Genomic DNA, 17,856 nt, shown 5'->3' on the forward strand with positions numbered 1-17,856 from the left:
GAAAGAAAATCAAGCACAGAATATTAGTGCATTCAATAACATTACTATTTACATCGTATAAGTTCAGTTTTTACATAGCACTGAACATCACAATACATTATTTTGTTTACTTTCAGGATATTATTAATAATCACATATTGATTAACCTCACCTCTTTGCAGTTGATCAATGTAACTCTTTAAGGTACTGGACTGGAGGCCTCTGAGTGCTGCATGTCTAAGACTTTCTCTTCCCTGAGTTGTTTATAAAGATGATTTATTTTTAACAAAGGCAACAACATGTTGGAAAAACGTGTTTTCTGTTTTTCTTCTAAGACGTATTTGTCAGATTAAATGTGTACTGTCATATAACAGGTGTCTGACTTCAAGATGCGCAAAAGTGGGCCATGTAATCACATTCCAGTGGAAAATACCAGTTTGTGCCCACAGGCAAAAACACTTCACGCTGGATATTTTGGACTCTCCACTTTCCACGTTTAATGGGAAGAAATGAGATGTAAATTATCACAAGCAATGCAGCAAAATACCAAGTTCTCTGCACATTTAACATTCTTGGAAACCCTTTTCACCCCACTCGCTGTTGATCATAAACATTAATTTCTTCATAATGTGCTTATTTAAAAAGAATATCGCTCCACTCACCTGAGTGACTGCCAGAGACATTCCCTTTCTCTTCGTCTTCTCCTGTCTAATCCGACTGTGTTCTGGGCCTCCACTTCACTCAGACGAACACACATGAAAGCGCAAACAAATCTCCTCCGTAGTCCGGAGATAAAGAAGTCATTAAAAATGGAGGAAGGCTTGAATAGCTGAAGGAGCCCTGTGGATGAGAGAGAATGAGGAAAATATCCTTTGTGTCGTTCTCCCTTCACTGGAGGAGCGTTAATCACAGTCCACGTTAAATTGAATATGAGGGAGATAAGCAGAGCAGCAGGGGTGGTGGTGGTGGTGCAGGGGGGGTGCAATCAAGAAGAGGCTGGTCCGTTGAAGAGCCTTTAAGTCCTAATGTTTTGTTTCCTGCTTCATATCTCTGAGGAGAAGACAAGGAATTGGACAAATAAAACTTGAAGGGATTAGAGTAATCCCTGAGACTGGGGGTCTTATCGTAAAGATCAGCACTGTTTGTTGTATCTTGGGGATTATCAACACTTTGACAGTCAATAGTCCAGAGGTGTGCTGCGTAAAGAGAGCACCGTGCATCCAGAAGCATTTCAGTTTTGTTCACTCAGTCAGTCCTGAATGCACAGAGAAACACAAAAAGATGAAGAGCGTAGTCCTTGTGCAGCACGCACCTTCCCTCTGAGCTAGTAAAAGCAGGGAAGTGGACGTTCATACTGTATTTAATTCAATTCAATTCAAAAATACTCTATTAATCCCAAAGGGAAATTAAATGTTGTTGTAGCTCATCAGCTTGGTTTCATTAGAGTTGTTATAGATGCTGATGGCTGTGGGCAGGAAGGATCTCTTGTAGCGGTCTGTCTTAGAGCAGATCTGATGATGTTGAGCTGTCTACTTGGACTTGGTGGGTTTCTTGGTCTTCTTGGGCAGCAGGACCACCTGAATCTTGGGCAGAGCTCCTCCCTGAGCGATGGCCACTCCTCCCTGCAGCTTGTTGATCTTCTTGTCATTGTGGACAGCCAGCTGCAGGTGTCAGGGATGATTGTGGTCTTCTTGTAGTCATGAGCCATGTTTCCCACCAGCTCCAGGATCTTGGCAGTCAGTAATTCAAGCACCTCCGCCAAGTAGACGGAGATGCATCCACGGTACCTCCTTTTTAACTAATTTGTGATTTGAGGCAGTAGCTGAAGTATTATTTGAGCTTTTGAGATGTTAAATAGCTGCTCCTGGTTGTAAAACAACCTTGTTGGCATGGTTACGTAGCATAACAAATGTCCAAAAGCAAAAAGGTTTCAGTAAAAGTCCTTTCCGCAGCACAGCATCTGATAGAGGAAATAATCATCCAAAAAAATCAATTTAAATCCAGAAAAAAGAGAAATTAAAGTTTTCAAAAGTAACATCCCAGAATGAAAGTAACAGCTGCTCCAGCATGCATCCACCTTGAGCACCACAATACTAGAACCAGTCTTCTAGTATTCTCTGAGTAAAATTAAAAGTAGAAATCTTTGAAGGAATGCATATTGCCCACCACTTTGAATTTTTTCAGTCAACCTTTATTTAGACAGGTTAATCCCATTGAGCCTCGGGGACTCATCCATCCATCCATCCATCCATTTTCTTTACCCGTTTATTCCATTTTGGGTCACGGGGGTCGCTGGTGCCCATGTCCAGCAATCACTGTGCGAGGGGCGGGGTACACCCTGGACAGGTCGCAAGTCCATCACAGGGCCACATAGAGACAAACGAGACAAACAACCATTCACTCTCTCACTCACACCTAGGGACAATTTAGAGTTACCAATCAGCCTAACATGCATGTTTTTGGACTGTGGGAGGAAACCGGAGTACCCGGAGAAAACCCACGCATGCACGGAGAGAACATGCAAACTCCACCCAGAAAGGCCCCTGGACCGGGGTTTGAACCAAGGACCTGCTCGCTGAGAGGCAGCAGCTCTACCAGTTGCGCCACCGTGCTGCCCTCGGGGACTCATTTACAAAATAAGTTTTACAAAAATGTTGATTTGGACTTTTGACATGCAAAAACAGGAGCAAACTCTCGGGGATTGTCAGGATGTGCAGCAAAACTGCTGCCATAGCCCTACAGAACCTCACTGACCTACACAAGGCGAGGTCAGTGAACAAGGCCAGGCTGATTCTGGCAGATCCTGATCACCCACTCCATGGTGAGTTCAGGCTGCTTCCATCTGGATGCAGGTATCTGCAGCCCAGATATAGAACGAACAGACTGAAAAACTCATTCACTCCTGTAGCGATCAGGCTTCTCAATGAACAATGATGATCTCTGTACGGTTATTTAACTATCTTCAAATTGTATTCAGGGGTAGATGTACATCCGGTGATTATTTTCTGAAAGTTTCATGGAAATCCATTCAGTGGTTCATGACTCCATGAACACACACACAAACACGTACATTATCGCTCCTCTTTAATGGCTGGTAATTGAAAAAGCAGCTGTTAAGTGGAATTCTTTACACTTTAAATCTAAGTGGCGTTTGCACTGGAATAATTTAGCATGAAGTGGTTAACCATAAATAAAACTTCCACAGAGTAAATATCAAAGACAAAGTGTTTCTTGAGACGAATAATCTCATATCTCTCTTGTATTTTTTTTCTTTTTCCAGGGCTACCACAGACCAAATCACTACATCGCCACTCAGGGTAAGAATTAAACTTTCTAAATAAATGACACTTTTTTTCCCCTCTCACGGTTATCTATCCGTTTGGTTGAATGAGTACAGGTGTTCAAGAGTATTACTCCATCGTCGTTTACGTGCGTGATGCTCAGTCAGGCGTTTGTTACGGGGGGAGATGTGAGGGGAGATTTGATACACACATGCTCACACACACCTCTGAGCGAGCAAAGCAGCACGCTTTCTCTCCCTCTCTTGTCTCTTTTCCTTCCATCGGTGGTGTGGGAGCGATTAATCAGGCAGTCTGGGAGCACGCTGAATAAATAAATGGATTAGCTGACATGTACAGGCGCATGTTGTCGCTGTATTAATCCGGCCGGCAGATTTGCAGAGAAAGAAGGACTTACTGTGACCTCAGAGCTCCAATCTCATTGATGGTTAATTTTTATGATTTTTGCATCGAGAACCTTCCCTCCCATTCAACAGGGTAGGTGCATGCAGGGATTTTAGAGGGGAGAAAAAAAAATCTGTGAACAGCAAAAAAAAAAAGAAACAGAAACAGGCGTTTTTGCAAAGAGGCCTTAATGGATTCACAGTCTGCTTCAGCGTAGCTGGGAGTTGCATAATTACCTGTTCATTGGTGCGTCGCCTCTCTTTCCTCAGCGTCTCAATTAAAACAACCCTCGATTTGCGCTTACTTCAGAAAGAGACAGCATACCAATCAGTCTGCTCGGCCACTTGGTTGGCGTGCTCGGCACCTGCTTCGGTTCTCGTTGACCGCCGAGTCAAACGTTCAAAACAAAGTCGTCTGTCAAGTGATGGCGCTCTCCTGCGGGGCTTTCCTTGCACAGATGTGTTCAGATCCGAAACAAATTCCTGCTGAAATTTTGACTTCCATGATTATCCAACGCATTCCATGCTTCACTTTATTTAAAATACACACTTATAGATCAGCAGTCAATAGTATTTTCCAAACGGGGGATGAAAAACTCTAAAAGACCAACACATTTTCATTCAAGTTAATAAGGAGCTCTTTTTTTTTTCCATTGAGCTTGCATAATAAGTCCTCTGTTTTATGGAACATCAAAATGCTCAAAATTAAATAAATAAATAAATAAAACATTATGAAATAAGAAAAAAATATTTTTTTTAATTTTATTTCTTAATGCCACTTTTCAGCAGAATGACTTCAGCTGTCAATCAACGTCAGTGGGTTGGACCTTCACGCCCACTGGCTGATCCTCAGTGTTGCCAGGTGTACGATAATTGTCGTATTTGTATGACAATTTCGCCCCCTGTACGATGTACAATCAATAATCCCAAAAAAGGCCAAATATACAATAAATATACGATATGTATGCGTTTGCCTCAGAACAACAGCCATGACTGGCTGAATAGTCCGCTGCTCCTGCCCCATGAGTGAGGAAAAGAAAAAAGCAAAGAAGAAGAAGCAGAGCCGGTCTGGAAGCGGACCCATCACTACTGTAGTGCATCAATAAATTTGTTATTTTGGTTATGACGGGTGTACGATAATTTCCCTCAAAATATGATAATTGTATGTCTCTAGTACGATAATCCTACATTTCTCACCTGGCAACACTGCTGATCCTTCACATCCATTAGTTTTCCTGTTCACTGGTACAGCTAGCGTAGCAGCTAGCAGCGACTTGCTAGCTCAACAGTCATGAAGGACGGCAGAGCTGCATGAACTTCGTTCAGCTCAGGTAACTTTAGCAGATCAAACTGAAGATTACGTTCTCAGAAGATACAGGTGCTGTGACAAAAAATAATGGGCTGACAAAAATTGATTTGCGCAGCGGGAGCGCGCACGGGAGAACTCGCTGTTCTTTGAATTTAACAAGATTAACACATAAAAACGATTATTTGTTTGCTTTAAATGATAAATTATATCTAAATTATGATATTTAAATCATGTCTGTGAGTGAGCAGGTATTCGGTTAAACTAATGGATGTGAAGGATCAGCCAGTGGGCGTGCCGGTCCAACCCACTGACGTTGATTGACAGCTGAAGCCATTCTGCTGAAAAGGGGCATTATGAAATAAATAAGCTATAAAAAAATTTAAAAAAAACACAACTATGAAATTATTATGAAAAAAAAAATCATTTTTATGCTTTTATTTATGAGCTTAAATAATTATTTCATAATGCTTTATTTATTTATTTAATTTTGAGCATTTTGGTGTTCCATACTAATTCCGGTGCCAGTGTGATAAAGCTCACCACAACTGTTTAGTCCACAATGAATGAGGTGTGCGTGTGTGAAAACATCTGTATTCTCCAGGAGATCCGGCCCTTTTTCATAATTCATCATCAGTTCCGGCAGACTGACAGGAAGGAAGGTTCAGGCTGCTGACACTGAGGCAAAGAGCGGCCAAAGATGACAGGAAAGCCAGACACAGACCTGTCTCTTCCGCTCAGACAAACTGCATACTGTAGTACCTGAAGAGAGCACCTGGGAATTGGCGCACTTGCCGAAAATGAGGAAGTATTCTCTCCTCTCCCCTTGCAAAGTTTTCCCTCTGAGTGACACTTGGACTCCACTGGGACCAGCAGTGGCTCGGAAAATCATGAGGATTCCAATAGTGCTGTATCAGCTGAAAAATCTGTCATAAATTACTTGTGGAGGTGGTTTGGATGCGCTTAATACAGCAGACAGGTGGGATAACGTTGTCCCCATTCTCTCATGCTATAAACTACAATGACACTCATTAGTTTGGGGTTTATTGACGAGTCCCTTTGCTCTGTCAAGGTGAAAACGGCAGGTAGAACAGCTGTCACTCCATAAAAGCCTTATCACCCAAGCTCTGCTCCTCATTATGTAGGTCATTCTCTCATCCAGAGCTTCTTTTTTTTTTCCTGCAGTAACATAAATTTCTGTTACTCTCCAAGTGGATCTCACCTTTTCTTACAGATTGTGTGTATAACAACCCTGCCAGTTCATCATTTTGCCTCTGTCCATTTTTGTGTTTAAATACCGATGTGACATGACTGCCTTCCTGATGGAAATGGGGAATTACATCAACGCAGGGATACAAACAGCTCTGCTAAGTCCCTACATCCTCCTGCCTCCTGGTGATGTGGAAAATATTCATGAGCTGGGAAAGAGTTCAATTTCATCTAGCCTTCTTCGCCTCCGGTTGTTTCCGCTCTTCCAACTTGTCTCCCTCTCACGAGCAGAAAAATGACACCAGGAGCGCCGAAGTTTATTATTTACAGGTTAACATCTCAAAACATAGTGGAGTGGGTTGGGGGACAGAAAGAGGGAGAGAGCGAATAAATGATAAGTAAGTGTACATTATGCCAAAGTCTGCTGCATGTAATATTAATGGGCACGAGGGGGAACATAGCCTGAGTATTTGTCTGTGGGAGTGTGTGTGCACATGTTGATCAGGAGTTTTTGAACGTACCTGGCTGGGGGATTTTTACAGCTGTCACACTCTGTGCTTCTGAGGAGGAGCAGGCCTAGTCCCAAAACGCCACGTCTTCTGCAGCAGCATTAGCTCTCTGACAGCAGGAAGCGACGCTCCTGCCGCTGTTCTTCTTCTCCGAAGTGTCTCCTCCAAACTTCTCTGGCTAGAATCCACACGCATGTTTTACTGCAAACACTGCTCTAATCGTCCTCGAGCGAGCTCTCAAATCAGATCCTCTCTAGTAACTTGTGGCTGAGTCTTTGAGAGTGGGAGCGTTCCCTCTGTACAGATTATCAACAGGAGCTGTTTCCACTGAAGCTCATTTTAAAAGTCCCATTATTATTTCATTATATTTTATTATTATTATTTAAAATGTTCTATTTAAATGTTTGTAAAAGTTAATAAAAGATAGAAACAGGAGTTTTAAAATCAAGTCAACTTGATCAAAAATACCAATTAAACTTTACAAAAAATAATGCAATATAATTTGATACAATAAAACAAGGAATAATAGGTTACAATATGATACAATATAACACAATATGATACAATATAACACAATATGAGACAATATGGAACAATAAAATACAATATGACAAAATTTGGTACAACAAATACAATACAATATGGTCCAATATGATATAATAGAATAGGGGATAATACATTACAATATTATATAATATAACACAAGATGATACAATATGGAACAATACAATATGATACAACAGAGTAAATTACAATTTGATATAATAACACATATGATACAATACAACAGGGTACAATACGTTACAATATGACACAATATAACACAATATTATACAATATAACACAATATGATACAATATGGAACAATAGAATACACTATGACAAATATGGTCCAATATATACAATAGAACAGGGTATAATAAATTACAGTATTATATAACACAATATGATACAATATACAACTATACAATACAATATGATACAATAAAACATAATATGATATGATACAATATGGAACAATACAATACAATATGATACAATACAGCAGGGTATATTGTTACAATATGATACAATACGGAACAATACAATACACTAAGACAAAATATGGTACAACAAATACAATACAATAAGGTCCAATGTGATATAATAGAATAGGGGATAATACATTACAATATTATATAATATAACACAAGATGCTACAATATGGAACAATACAATATGATACAACAGAGTAAATTACAATTTTATATAATAACACATATGATACAATACAACAGGGTATAATACGTTACTATATGACACAATATAACACAGTACGATACAAAATGGAACAATGCAATTCATTATGACAAAATGTCTGATATGATACTATATGAGATACATATTACAACATACAATATTATACAGTATGACACAAAACAGTACAACAAAGCTAATTAAGTACAAGATGATACACTGAATTACAATAGGGTACAATATAATACAATGAAGTAAAATACAAGACAATATAATACATTATGTTGCAATATAATACAATACATTATGGTACAATACGATACAATATCATACACTATATGATATGGTTGCAACGTATTATAAAAGTGCTACATTTTGGGTTGTAAGTATATTTTTATGTGTTTTAAAGAAACAGCAAATGGATATTAAAAATGCAAACAAATTATAAATTATTAAGTAACCTTGTGCCCTTTTAGGTATAAAGCTGTGCAATAGAAATAGGATATTCCTCAAAGACTAAAAACAAAGTGGAAAAACTGCTTCTCTGGTTCAGTTAAATGAGAGAGTAGACAGAAAAAAATCATAAAACTATAAATTACATTTATTGAAATAATCAATATTTGTGATCTCATCATTTAAGGGTTCTAACATGGTTTCTGTGTCTGTTATGACATGGTCCATGGGAGCTTGCCGATACTGTTGTTTGTTTTTTACCTTTCTTCGCCCATCACTGACCAGTTCATAGTTCCACAGTCTCGCACTCCAGTCCAGCAGGTGGCAACTGGTACAGTATGTCAACTTTTCATTTAAATGCTGAGTAAAGACTCATCACAAATTTATACATGTGTATGTTTTTGTGATGTTGGGTTCTAGATGGTACCGGTGTCGGTAGCGCTATGTTTTAGAAAGCTTTATTTTGGAGTATGCTTTGATGAGCGAGCACGGTCACATCCTGGACTCCTTGGGATAAACCACAATGGAAAGTTGTTTGTAAATGTTTTGACTGATATTGAATTCTAATTTTGTTCAATTTTAATGTTTATGGTTGTTTTTTCATTTATTAATCTTCATGGTGTATTTTAATTGTGTTTTGGTGTTTGTGGTTTTATGACTGGTAATGGTCTGTGTGCTGCCAGGTCTCTCTTGAATTTTATTTTTTTTATATCAATGTCTACTTGGTTAAATAAAGGACTAATAATAATAATAATAATAATAATAATAATAATAATAATAGAAAATTACAAAACTTATGTCACACAGGATTGAGGGCTTCTGGATCAAGTTAATGATAAAAATGATAAATTCAACATTTATGGTAAAAGTCTTTATTCCATTTTTTTCTATTAAAAAGCATCTATATCCTTTTTTAAAACCTGTCTATTTTTTTTTTTTTTTTTTTTGCAAAGCCTCAAGAGGTTTTAAAGTGACGTAATGGCTCTTTTAGCAAACAAATGTTGATGATACTTATAATGGATTAAAAGTCAAAGTTATCCAAAAGCAGGAAAATGTTTACTTTGAATTGTCTCTTTGGATAACCATCATATTCTTTCATTCTCTTATCAATTCATTTACTAAAATACCATACCATTATATTTATAGAGCACTTAAAACAGCTACAAGGCCAACCAAAATGCTGTACAGACAGAAAAACAGGCAACACACAAAGCAATATACAAAATGACGTAAATCAGAATATAGACATAAAAACATAAAATGTAAACACCAGTTAAGGACAACGATTAGATTTTAAACTAATATGAAATTAAACTTTCTGAGAGGAGAAAAATGCAGTGACCTATTGTAGACGTCTCAGCAAATCTGCTTTAAATTAAAAAAATATTTTAGTTGTCAAGATCCCTTTGTTCAAAATTACCTACTCATCTAAAGCAATACTTGCTTCCTCACAAGTATCATCAGGTTCACTTCTACCCAGCAACATATCCATATCAGTTCTCTGTCTTAGCATGCTTATAGGAACCTAAATTGGCTGGAGGAAGCTTGGCAGGAGCCTCTTATTGGTTGATTTACCATATAATGCCAAGTGTTATTGTGTTAGTGAAGTCCTACACACAAGCTGTCCTGCTTCTCAGTCTCCCTCTCTCAAACTTCACAACAGTGCGTATCCTCCCTCGAGGACGAGTGTAGGAGGCAGCAGAGTGGGTGGTTCAATCAGGAAGGGTAGCGATCGGATAAACTGGAAGTGACTGAATTGGAGACGTGAGGTCCTCCAGTTAAATTCAAGGCATGCCGTCACATGCAAAGCAGACGGACTGAGGGAACACAAATGGACGTTTTCATGTAGATTTGTTCCAAGTTTTTAGATATCCAATTTGAATGTGAGAAAACAAGTTTGTCATTTAGATTTTAAAAGAAATTAATCTCTTTTTTTTTCTTCCAGACTATTCTTATTTTCCTAAGAGATAGGCAATCCAATGCTGGCAGTAAAAATATGATTTAAGGAAGGACTGCTGGGTAGTGATCATTTATAAATGCGCGTTTGTTTTTCCTTAACTTTAAACTTACTGTCAATGTAGAGGTTAGACATTAAGGACATATTTGGGTACTCCATAAAGCCCATTAAACATGGCTCTACAGTCAAGAAACTATAGAAAAAAATTGCATTACTTGGACAAAAGGTTGCAAAAATGTGTGAGCTAGTATTCAGACACGGCAACAAAAGATACCAAGACACAAGAACGAGAAAAACTGTCTAACTTAAACTAAATAAAAGTCAGATATAGCAGCCAAAGCATTACCGATTCAGTCCTCAATCCTGATCCTCGAGGACCAGGACTGAGGACCATTGGTTTATCGACTGCTGTTTTTGGTCATCACGGACTGTTGCATCCAGATGTGATTTTGAATCCCCATCAAAGGCAGATGATACTGTTTTTGTCCGAGTGTGTGTTTGCAAAACATCTCATGAGTCACTGGATGAATTTTCATAAAACCCTCAGAAGTCGTCACTGGTTGCATATCTACAACTGGTTTCCCTTTGGAGTCAATCAGATTCAAGATGGCCACCACAGCTAAACAATCTCAATACAAAAACTAGAGAAAATGCATTTCCTCCAAAAATGCAGTGTGAATGCTTATTGCTGAAGAACTTGCTGAAAACAGCTTAAATTAGCTAAAGGCATGCTGAAATGTAGCTGAAATGGAAGAACAGCCTAAGTTAGCAGAAGAAAACAGAAAGAACATATATTTGCTGAATTGTGTTTTAATAAGCAGAAATGAGCATAAAAATTAGGAAATTAGCTAAATAAATAAAAAAGCCTAAATTACCACAAAATAGCTGTAAAGTGGCTGAAAAGGCAGAAAGAAGCTTAAACTACCAAAAGGAAGTGGAAGGAGTGGAAATTAGCTATAAAAAAAAAAGTGGAATTCATTGAAAAGGCTAAATTTAGCACAAAAACAGCTAAATAGTTGAAATAGCAGAATAAGCTGAAACTAACAGAAAAAAGTTGAAAGGAGCATAACAAGCTGAAATTAGCAGAAACAAATTAATTAAGCTGAAAGTAGCAGAAATTAAGTTTTTATCCATCTTTCCAAGGTAAGACCTGAAAAAAACGGAGTGTCTCTAGCGGTCACTGTGCAGTCACCCACACCTTTCATTGAGGCGAGTGAGAGGCAGCTGTATTTCAGACAGGTCATCAGATCTGGTGGTTTCATCTGAACTCCATCATCGTACTCACTAACATCTCCTTGTGTAACACAATAACCCAGATTGGGATGATGGTTACCGCTGCACGTCTCATGGGCGCTTTTATTGTGATTTTTCTTTGTGTCTTTTGAAGGCCTGTAGCGCCTAAAGCAGAAAATTGATTGTATCTTTGTTTTCAGATGTCTCCTGATTTAAATCAGCAGAACGGTTCGTAAATCCTGTATGCCAAATAAACGATGACATTTTAGTACACAACCTAATTTAAAACAGTTTTTCAGGAACTCCCCACCGATTAAATAACAAAAAACACGAACGGTGCGTGAATGTGTTGTGTTTTATCCCATGTCTCTGTGTGAGCCTGAATAATTCGTTGTGTCTCCAGGTAATTTGGGCCAATCGCAGGAGAATGCACTGTTGTGGAGATTTGCATTCGCTAATTAAATTGTCAAGAGTAATTCTTCTTCACGTGGCACTTGATTAAAATGAACCAGATTAATAATTAATTTCAACCCACAATTATTGCTCTGTGAAGTTTTGAACGTTAGAGGTATTTGAACGAATCTCTGCTCGTTTATTTGGATGTTCGTCACGCACAAACATTCGGGTCTGGTTTGGAAAAACGGTCGGTGCTGAACAGATGACATGTGGTGGTAATTACTTTGGCTTTTGCCAACACACACACGCACAAACACACACATGTTCATTAAAGCTTTATTTATACAGGTTAATCCCATTGAGCCTCGGGGGCTCCTTTACAAGAGAGACCTGGTTTTAACAAAGAATGATGACAACAGTGGACAACAAAGACAACAACAGACCATCATAAAGGATGTGTACAAATTGAGATTTTTTTAACAAGTGAAAATAAAATGGTATTTAAAAGAAAATGTAACAAAAAAAAAACAGCTAGGTTGTAGGGCAGTGTAAAATACTACAAACAGGAACATGTCTGCATTGGTTTTTGCCCGAAACTTAGATGTTTAAAGCCACTTAGAGAGGTGAAGGTCGAGAGCTTCAGATCTTTTTGCAAGATATTCCAGGAAACAGGAACGGAGTGGGAGAAGGCCCTTTTGCCTAGTTCAGTCCTCACTGAGGGAACACTGCAGGTAATAATGTCCTTGGAGCGCACGCTGCAGCTGCACTCACTCAGTGACATGTAGGAGGAGATGTATGAAGGCAGCAGACCAAGAAGTGACTTAAAGATGAAAATGTACCAGTGAGAGAGTCTGTGTGAGGTTAATGGTGACCAGTTAACCAGTGAATACAGGGTGCAGTGGTGGGTACGGTAGTTACAGCCAGTTATGACTCTTAGCACATACAGGCTTTAGCCTCATTCCCATCTAAATTAAGGACATAGCTTTCCTATATAAAATGTATATTGTGACAAAGTTTTAGAATAAAATGATCTTAGGTTGAGAAAGGTTGGAGTTGTTCCCATTCTGGTGAAACCTTGTGAACCACTTTATGCACCATTTTTGTAACACAGGGTGCGATCTCGTAAGAACGCATTAGCAATCAGATAATGTGTTGAGAATCACTCTCAGCACCTGCCACAGCAAAATTAGCTCTTATCTTAAAACAATGAAGTGGGGGTGGGGTGGGGGGAGTGGTGGTGCAGTGGTTAGAGAAGGCGAGCCTGTGATAGGATGGTCGCCAGTTCGAATCCCCCCCGAAGCACTCGCACCCTCACCAATATGCCCACTCTGGGCCCCTGACCAAAGCCCCCAAACCCCCTCCTCTGCTCCCCTGGGTCCCCAAGATGGCAGCCCTCTGCTTCACACATTCAAAAGGGCCTTCTCCTACTCCGCTCCTGTTTCCTGGAAAATCTTGCAAAAAGATTTGAAGCCCTCGACCTTGACCTCTCTAAGTGGCTTTAAGAATCTGTTGGACTCCTGGCAGGGTCCAATGCAGACATGTTCCTGTTTTTAGTTTTCTACATTCGCCTTATAATTAGCTGTTTTTGATACTTTTTTTTTTTTTGCCATCTTATTCATTAAAAAAAAAAATCTTTATGCCTTTTTATAACTGTCTGTTGTTGCCGCTGTTGTCCATTGTTGTCATCATTCTTTACTGAAACCAGGTCTCTCTTGTAAATGAGTCCTCGGGGCTCAGTGGGATTAACCTGTCTAAATAAAAGTTGAATGAACATGTGGGCTGTGGTGTGGTTGCAAAAATAGTCACACAAACATATAGCAAGATTTGTATGTGTACAATAAGGTCCACAAGTGTACCACAAGGTTCACAAATGTGCACAGCAAGTCACAAATGCAGCAGTAAGGATGTCTCAAAAGTCTCATTCACATGCAAGCTGATCCATGCACTGTTGACTGATCTGTCCACAGCAAGGAATTTGTGCACGTGTATATATGTCTGCACTGAACATTCCTAATTCCTACTTGTGCATTTTGAAATGTGCACACTTGAAAAACTGTTTGTGCATTTGTGAATCTTGTGGTACGCTTTTGGATCTTATTGTATGCATACAAATCATGTTGTCCGCTTGCAGGGCTACTTTTGAGATTAATTTATGTCTGTTCTGTTGTAGCTCGGTGGTTGAATCAGGAAGGGTATCAGGTGTAAAAACGATTGCCAAATCTTCATGTGAGTTCACTTGTTGAGGCGACCCCTAAAGAAGGGAGCAGCCGAACGAAAGACAAAAACTTCATAAAATGCACAGAGTTATAGCAATTTTTGAGTTGGCTATGGTAAAAAATAATCATGGGAGACATCTTGAATTATATTAACTCCAAATCAGTTGAATATTGTGGTTAAGGAAGTTTCAGTGGATTTTGTCCATTGGTTCAGGAGACATTTTGCTAACACACTGACAAGTTTGACACCAACAGTTAATTAAAAATGTATAATCAGAAATATTGCACACTGAATAGATGTGGATAACAATAAGAAGAACTGAATTCCTTCTCTCTGTGCCTTTCTTAAGGGCCCATGCAGGAGACAGTGTTCGACTTCTGGAGGATGGTGTGGCAGGAGAATACAGCCGCTATCGTCATGGTGACCAACCTGGTGGAAGTGGGCAGGGTGGGTATTAATTACCGTCACAAGATCTCAAATAGGATTAGCCGATTCTCAGTCGACTGACAGCTTGATTGTATCTGGAGGCAAGCTGAGACATCTTTTATGTTGTTAATGTCTTTGAACATCAGTGTCCAGATGTTGCTGTGTGTGCGTATGTGTGCGAGTGTGTTCGAACTTAGTGAGGTATGGGACTCGTGTGCCGCCAGCTCTTTTTCCATCTATCTGATCAGTGAGAAGTGAAAAGAAACTGATTGATGGCCTTCATTACCAGAGAGGCATCCAGGCGACTGACTACGGTTTCATCTGAGTGGCTCTATAACAGAAGATTAGACTCTGCTGAAGCCGCCAGCTTAGCCGGGCTCTCCGGAACAGAAACACCTCTTAATGTTGTCCTTATTGGACAAAAGGGGGCTATCATTGAGTCTGAAAGTCCTTTTATAATGTTCAAACTAATGTTAGCCACGATGGTTAACTCAAGAGCGCTGCCTTTGTTCTAATTTGTTCCACTTATCTCACGCTCTGCCTACTTCTACATAGATTACAATCAAGAGTGAAGAATGAAAAATGAAAGTTGTAACTCACAGTTTTATGCTTTGACAGCCAGGGATTCATTTTTTTTTTTTTTCCTAGGAAATTTAAACACATTTGTACTAGAAAACCCTTTAAACGCGTACACACCTTGATTTTGCTGAAGTGCATTTTTTTTGGTGGGGCTTAAATGTACCAGAGCTGATAATGAGTAACGGGCCCATCTCCAGGTGCCTCATTAAGCTTTCCTACAGTAGCTGAGCCCAGCCTGCCCCGCCCCACACCTTCTTTACACCTGCTTAGCTTCGGTGGCGTCCTCTGAGAGCCCCCAAACCGTCTGTTATATGATCCTTATCCAATGGCGGTGCGGAAGGCGCATTTGGTCACAGAGACCACAGAGGGGTCCCATAAAATCACTCCGCCATATCACGGTGGGCCATCTGCTCGGCACAGTTGCTGATGCACTCTGGGAAATCCTGGCACGTACACAGACAGACACACACAGCCTCTGTCTCGACACTTCCACACACCGGGGGTGGCACTTGGCGCACTTTGATGTGCAAGAGATTTGGTTTGGAGGAGTTAGCTTGTTGGTGTGTGTGACGAGGTGACTCTTCCTCCCTCCACATACTTTATCCACATTAGAGAATGGCGTCCCTTTCGTTGCACATGCCTGTAAGTGCGCCCACAAACGAACATCTGCGTGGCGTGTTTCAGCCCTGAGGCTAGATCCCTCCATACCAGGCGTTTGATTCAGAGCGATCTAATAAGATAATGGCTTTTGGCTAATTCAATCTAGCTGGAAGCGGACGGTGGATTTGTGATTGTCATCAGGGATTACTCATCAGGGGTGTCAGGGAGAGGGACCGAAAAGTGTCTCCCCCCTCCACCCTTTTTGTTTGTGTCATTCCACAAACCCAAATCTCATTTCATTCGTAATCAGATGCTCGAAAGAAAAATTAAATCTACTTGAAGCCGATGTGCCATTTATCCCTCGTCAGAAATTATCATCCTCTGATCCGTGATCTCCATCTCTGTCACCAGTCTTACTCCACTAGTAGCAGCAGTTTAATTGAACGGGGGGAGGTAATTTTGCACTCATGATATCTAATACAAGGACTATTTCCAATGAGATGTTTTAGATTTCAGTAGGGAAATCTATTTGAAACAGCTGAGTTATTAGTTCATGTCATTACAGGATTATCATTATACCCCCCTCATTTGATATTTGCACTTTATTTTGTCGTTATTGTCACTATTAAGCAAATTTTGAAGGTGAGAATATATAAAAAATAACATTGGTATCTAGCCTGCTGCATTTCGGCTTTGTGCACAATCCATCTTTAGACTCATTTTCACGTTATCGATGTGAGAATGAAAAAGCAATAAAGTGCGAATGAAGTCTCCATCAATGCATGAGCTACCCATTTACAGTGGATCCTTGACCGGGGGAGAGAGAAAAAACCTAATACGAAACAAATCTCATTTTGATTTGAAAGAAATGGTTCACAAACTGAACTATCAGGTGGCAAATTGGAGGTAATGTTATGTGACAACCCACGGTGGGGAGAGAATGACGGCCCAGAAAAACGTGCAGGAAATTATAGAAATGGGAGCGGTGGCTTAAAGCAACGTGAATGCAAATGAAATTAGGATGTGATGTAAAACAGCTGGTGTTCCGACTCCCAGGTGAAGTGCTGCAAGTACTGGCCCGATGACACGGAGATCTACAGAGACATCAAGGTGACGCTGATAGAGACCGAGCTCCTGTCGGAGTATGTCATCAGAACCTTTGCTGTGGAGAAGGTACTCTTCTCTTTTTCAAACTTACAAACACTTCTTCACGTCACCTGTTTTAACGTCATCAAATAAATCAAAATCAAAAAAAACAAATCAAATAAGTTGGTTATAAAAACTTCAAGAGCAGCTTCAGAGCTGCTGCGGTGCTTCGAAGAGGAAGAGTTTGTAAAGTTCCTTTTGCTTCTTATCAAAAGCATTTTTAAATATTTCTCAAGGACACTGAAATGCTTTTCCACTGAATGTGATGAATATCACTTTAATAGTTCACTTATTTCAGTCATTTGCTTTCATACAACTAACATCTTGGTTTTTTTTTTTTTTTTTTACTTGTTGCAGGAGGGACTTGAAATATATATTTATATCTCCTTTTTGCCACAAATATTGACAAAATTGAATGATTAGAAAATTAAAACCCAGCATTGCTTGAAGGAATTCATGTCACCCGACAACTTTCAGACCTGAGTTTTATGCTAAGTTTTGTGTTACATTACAAGATTTGCCAAAAGTGCATCCATAGATGACTCTCAGCTACTACCACCCCAAATTTTAACTAAATATCTGTCAAACTGATTAAATTATAGCCATTTTTGTGTTGGTCTATGTTAATTAACAGTGGTGGCCACCTTGAACTGAACTGACTCCAAACATTAATCAGCTATCGAAGTACAGAAGTCCCTCGCTACTTTGCAGTTCGTTTTTCACGGACTCGCTCTATCGTGGTTTTTCAAAATAAAATTGGACATGACTCACATTTTGGCTGATTGATGGATGAGCCGCACGATGGGCGTGAAATTTTTATTTTAAATAAATTATTTTTAATTATTTAGCACCTGATGCACCTGTGTGCAGCCCATATTGCAGGATAAACTTGCTTCTGCAGCTTCTCCTCCCTCCTTCCTCCTCCTCT

The 17,856-nt window shown here is 39.5% G+C and overlaps 1 protein-coding gene across 1 annotated transcript in view; it reads left to right on the top strand.

The window, feature by feature from the left end:
* LOC119414282 (receptor-type tyrosine-protein phosphatase mu) overlaps window positions 1-17,856 on the top strand; it is a 203,234-nt gene that overhangs the window by 158,146 nt on the left and 27,232 nt on the right. The window contains exons 24-26 of the mRNA XM_037681376.1: window positions 3,260-3,296; window positions 14,527-14,624; window positions 16,839-16,955. Coding sequence (XP_037537304.1) covers window positions 3,260-3,296; window positions 14,527-14,624; window positions 16,839-16,955 — 252 coding nt within the window. The remainder of the gene's footprint in view (window positions 1-3,259; window positions 3,297-14,526; window positions 14,625-16,838; window positions 16,956-17,856) is intronic.

The sequence above is a fragment of the Nematolebias whitei genome, chromosome 9 (genome assembly GCF_014905685.2).
Source record: "Nematolebias whitei isolate Nwh7 chromosome 9, NemWhi1, whole genome shotgun sequence".
Lineage (NCBI taxonomy): Eukaryota > Metazoa > Chordata > Actinopteri > Cyprinodontiformes > Rivulidae > Nematolebias > Nematolebias whitei.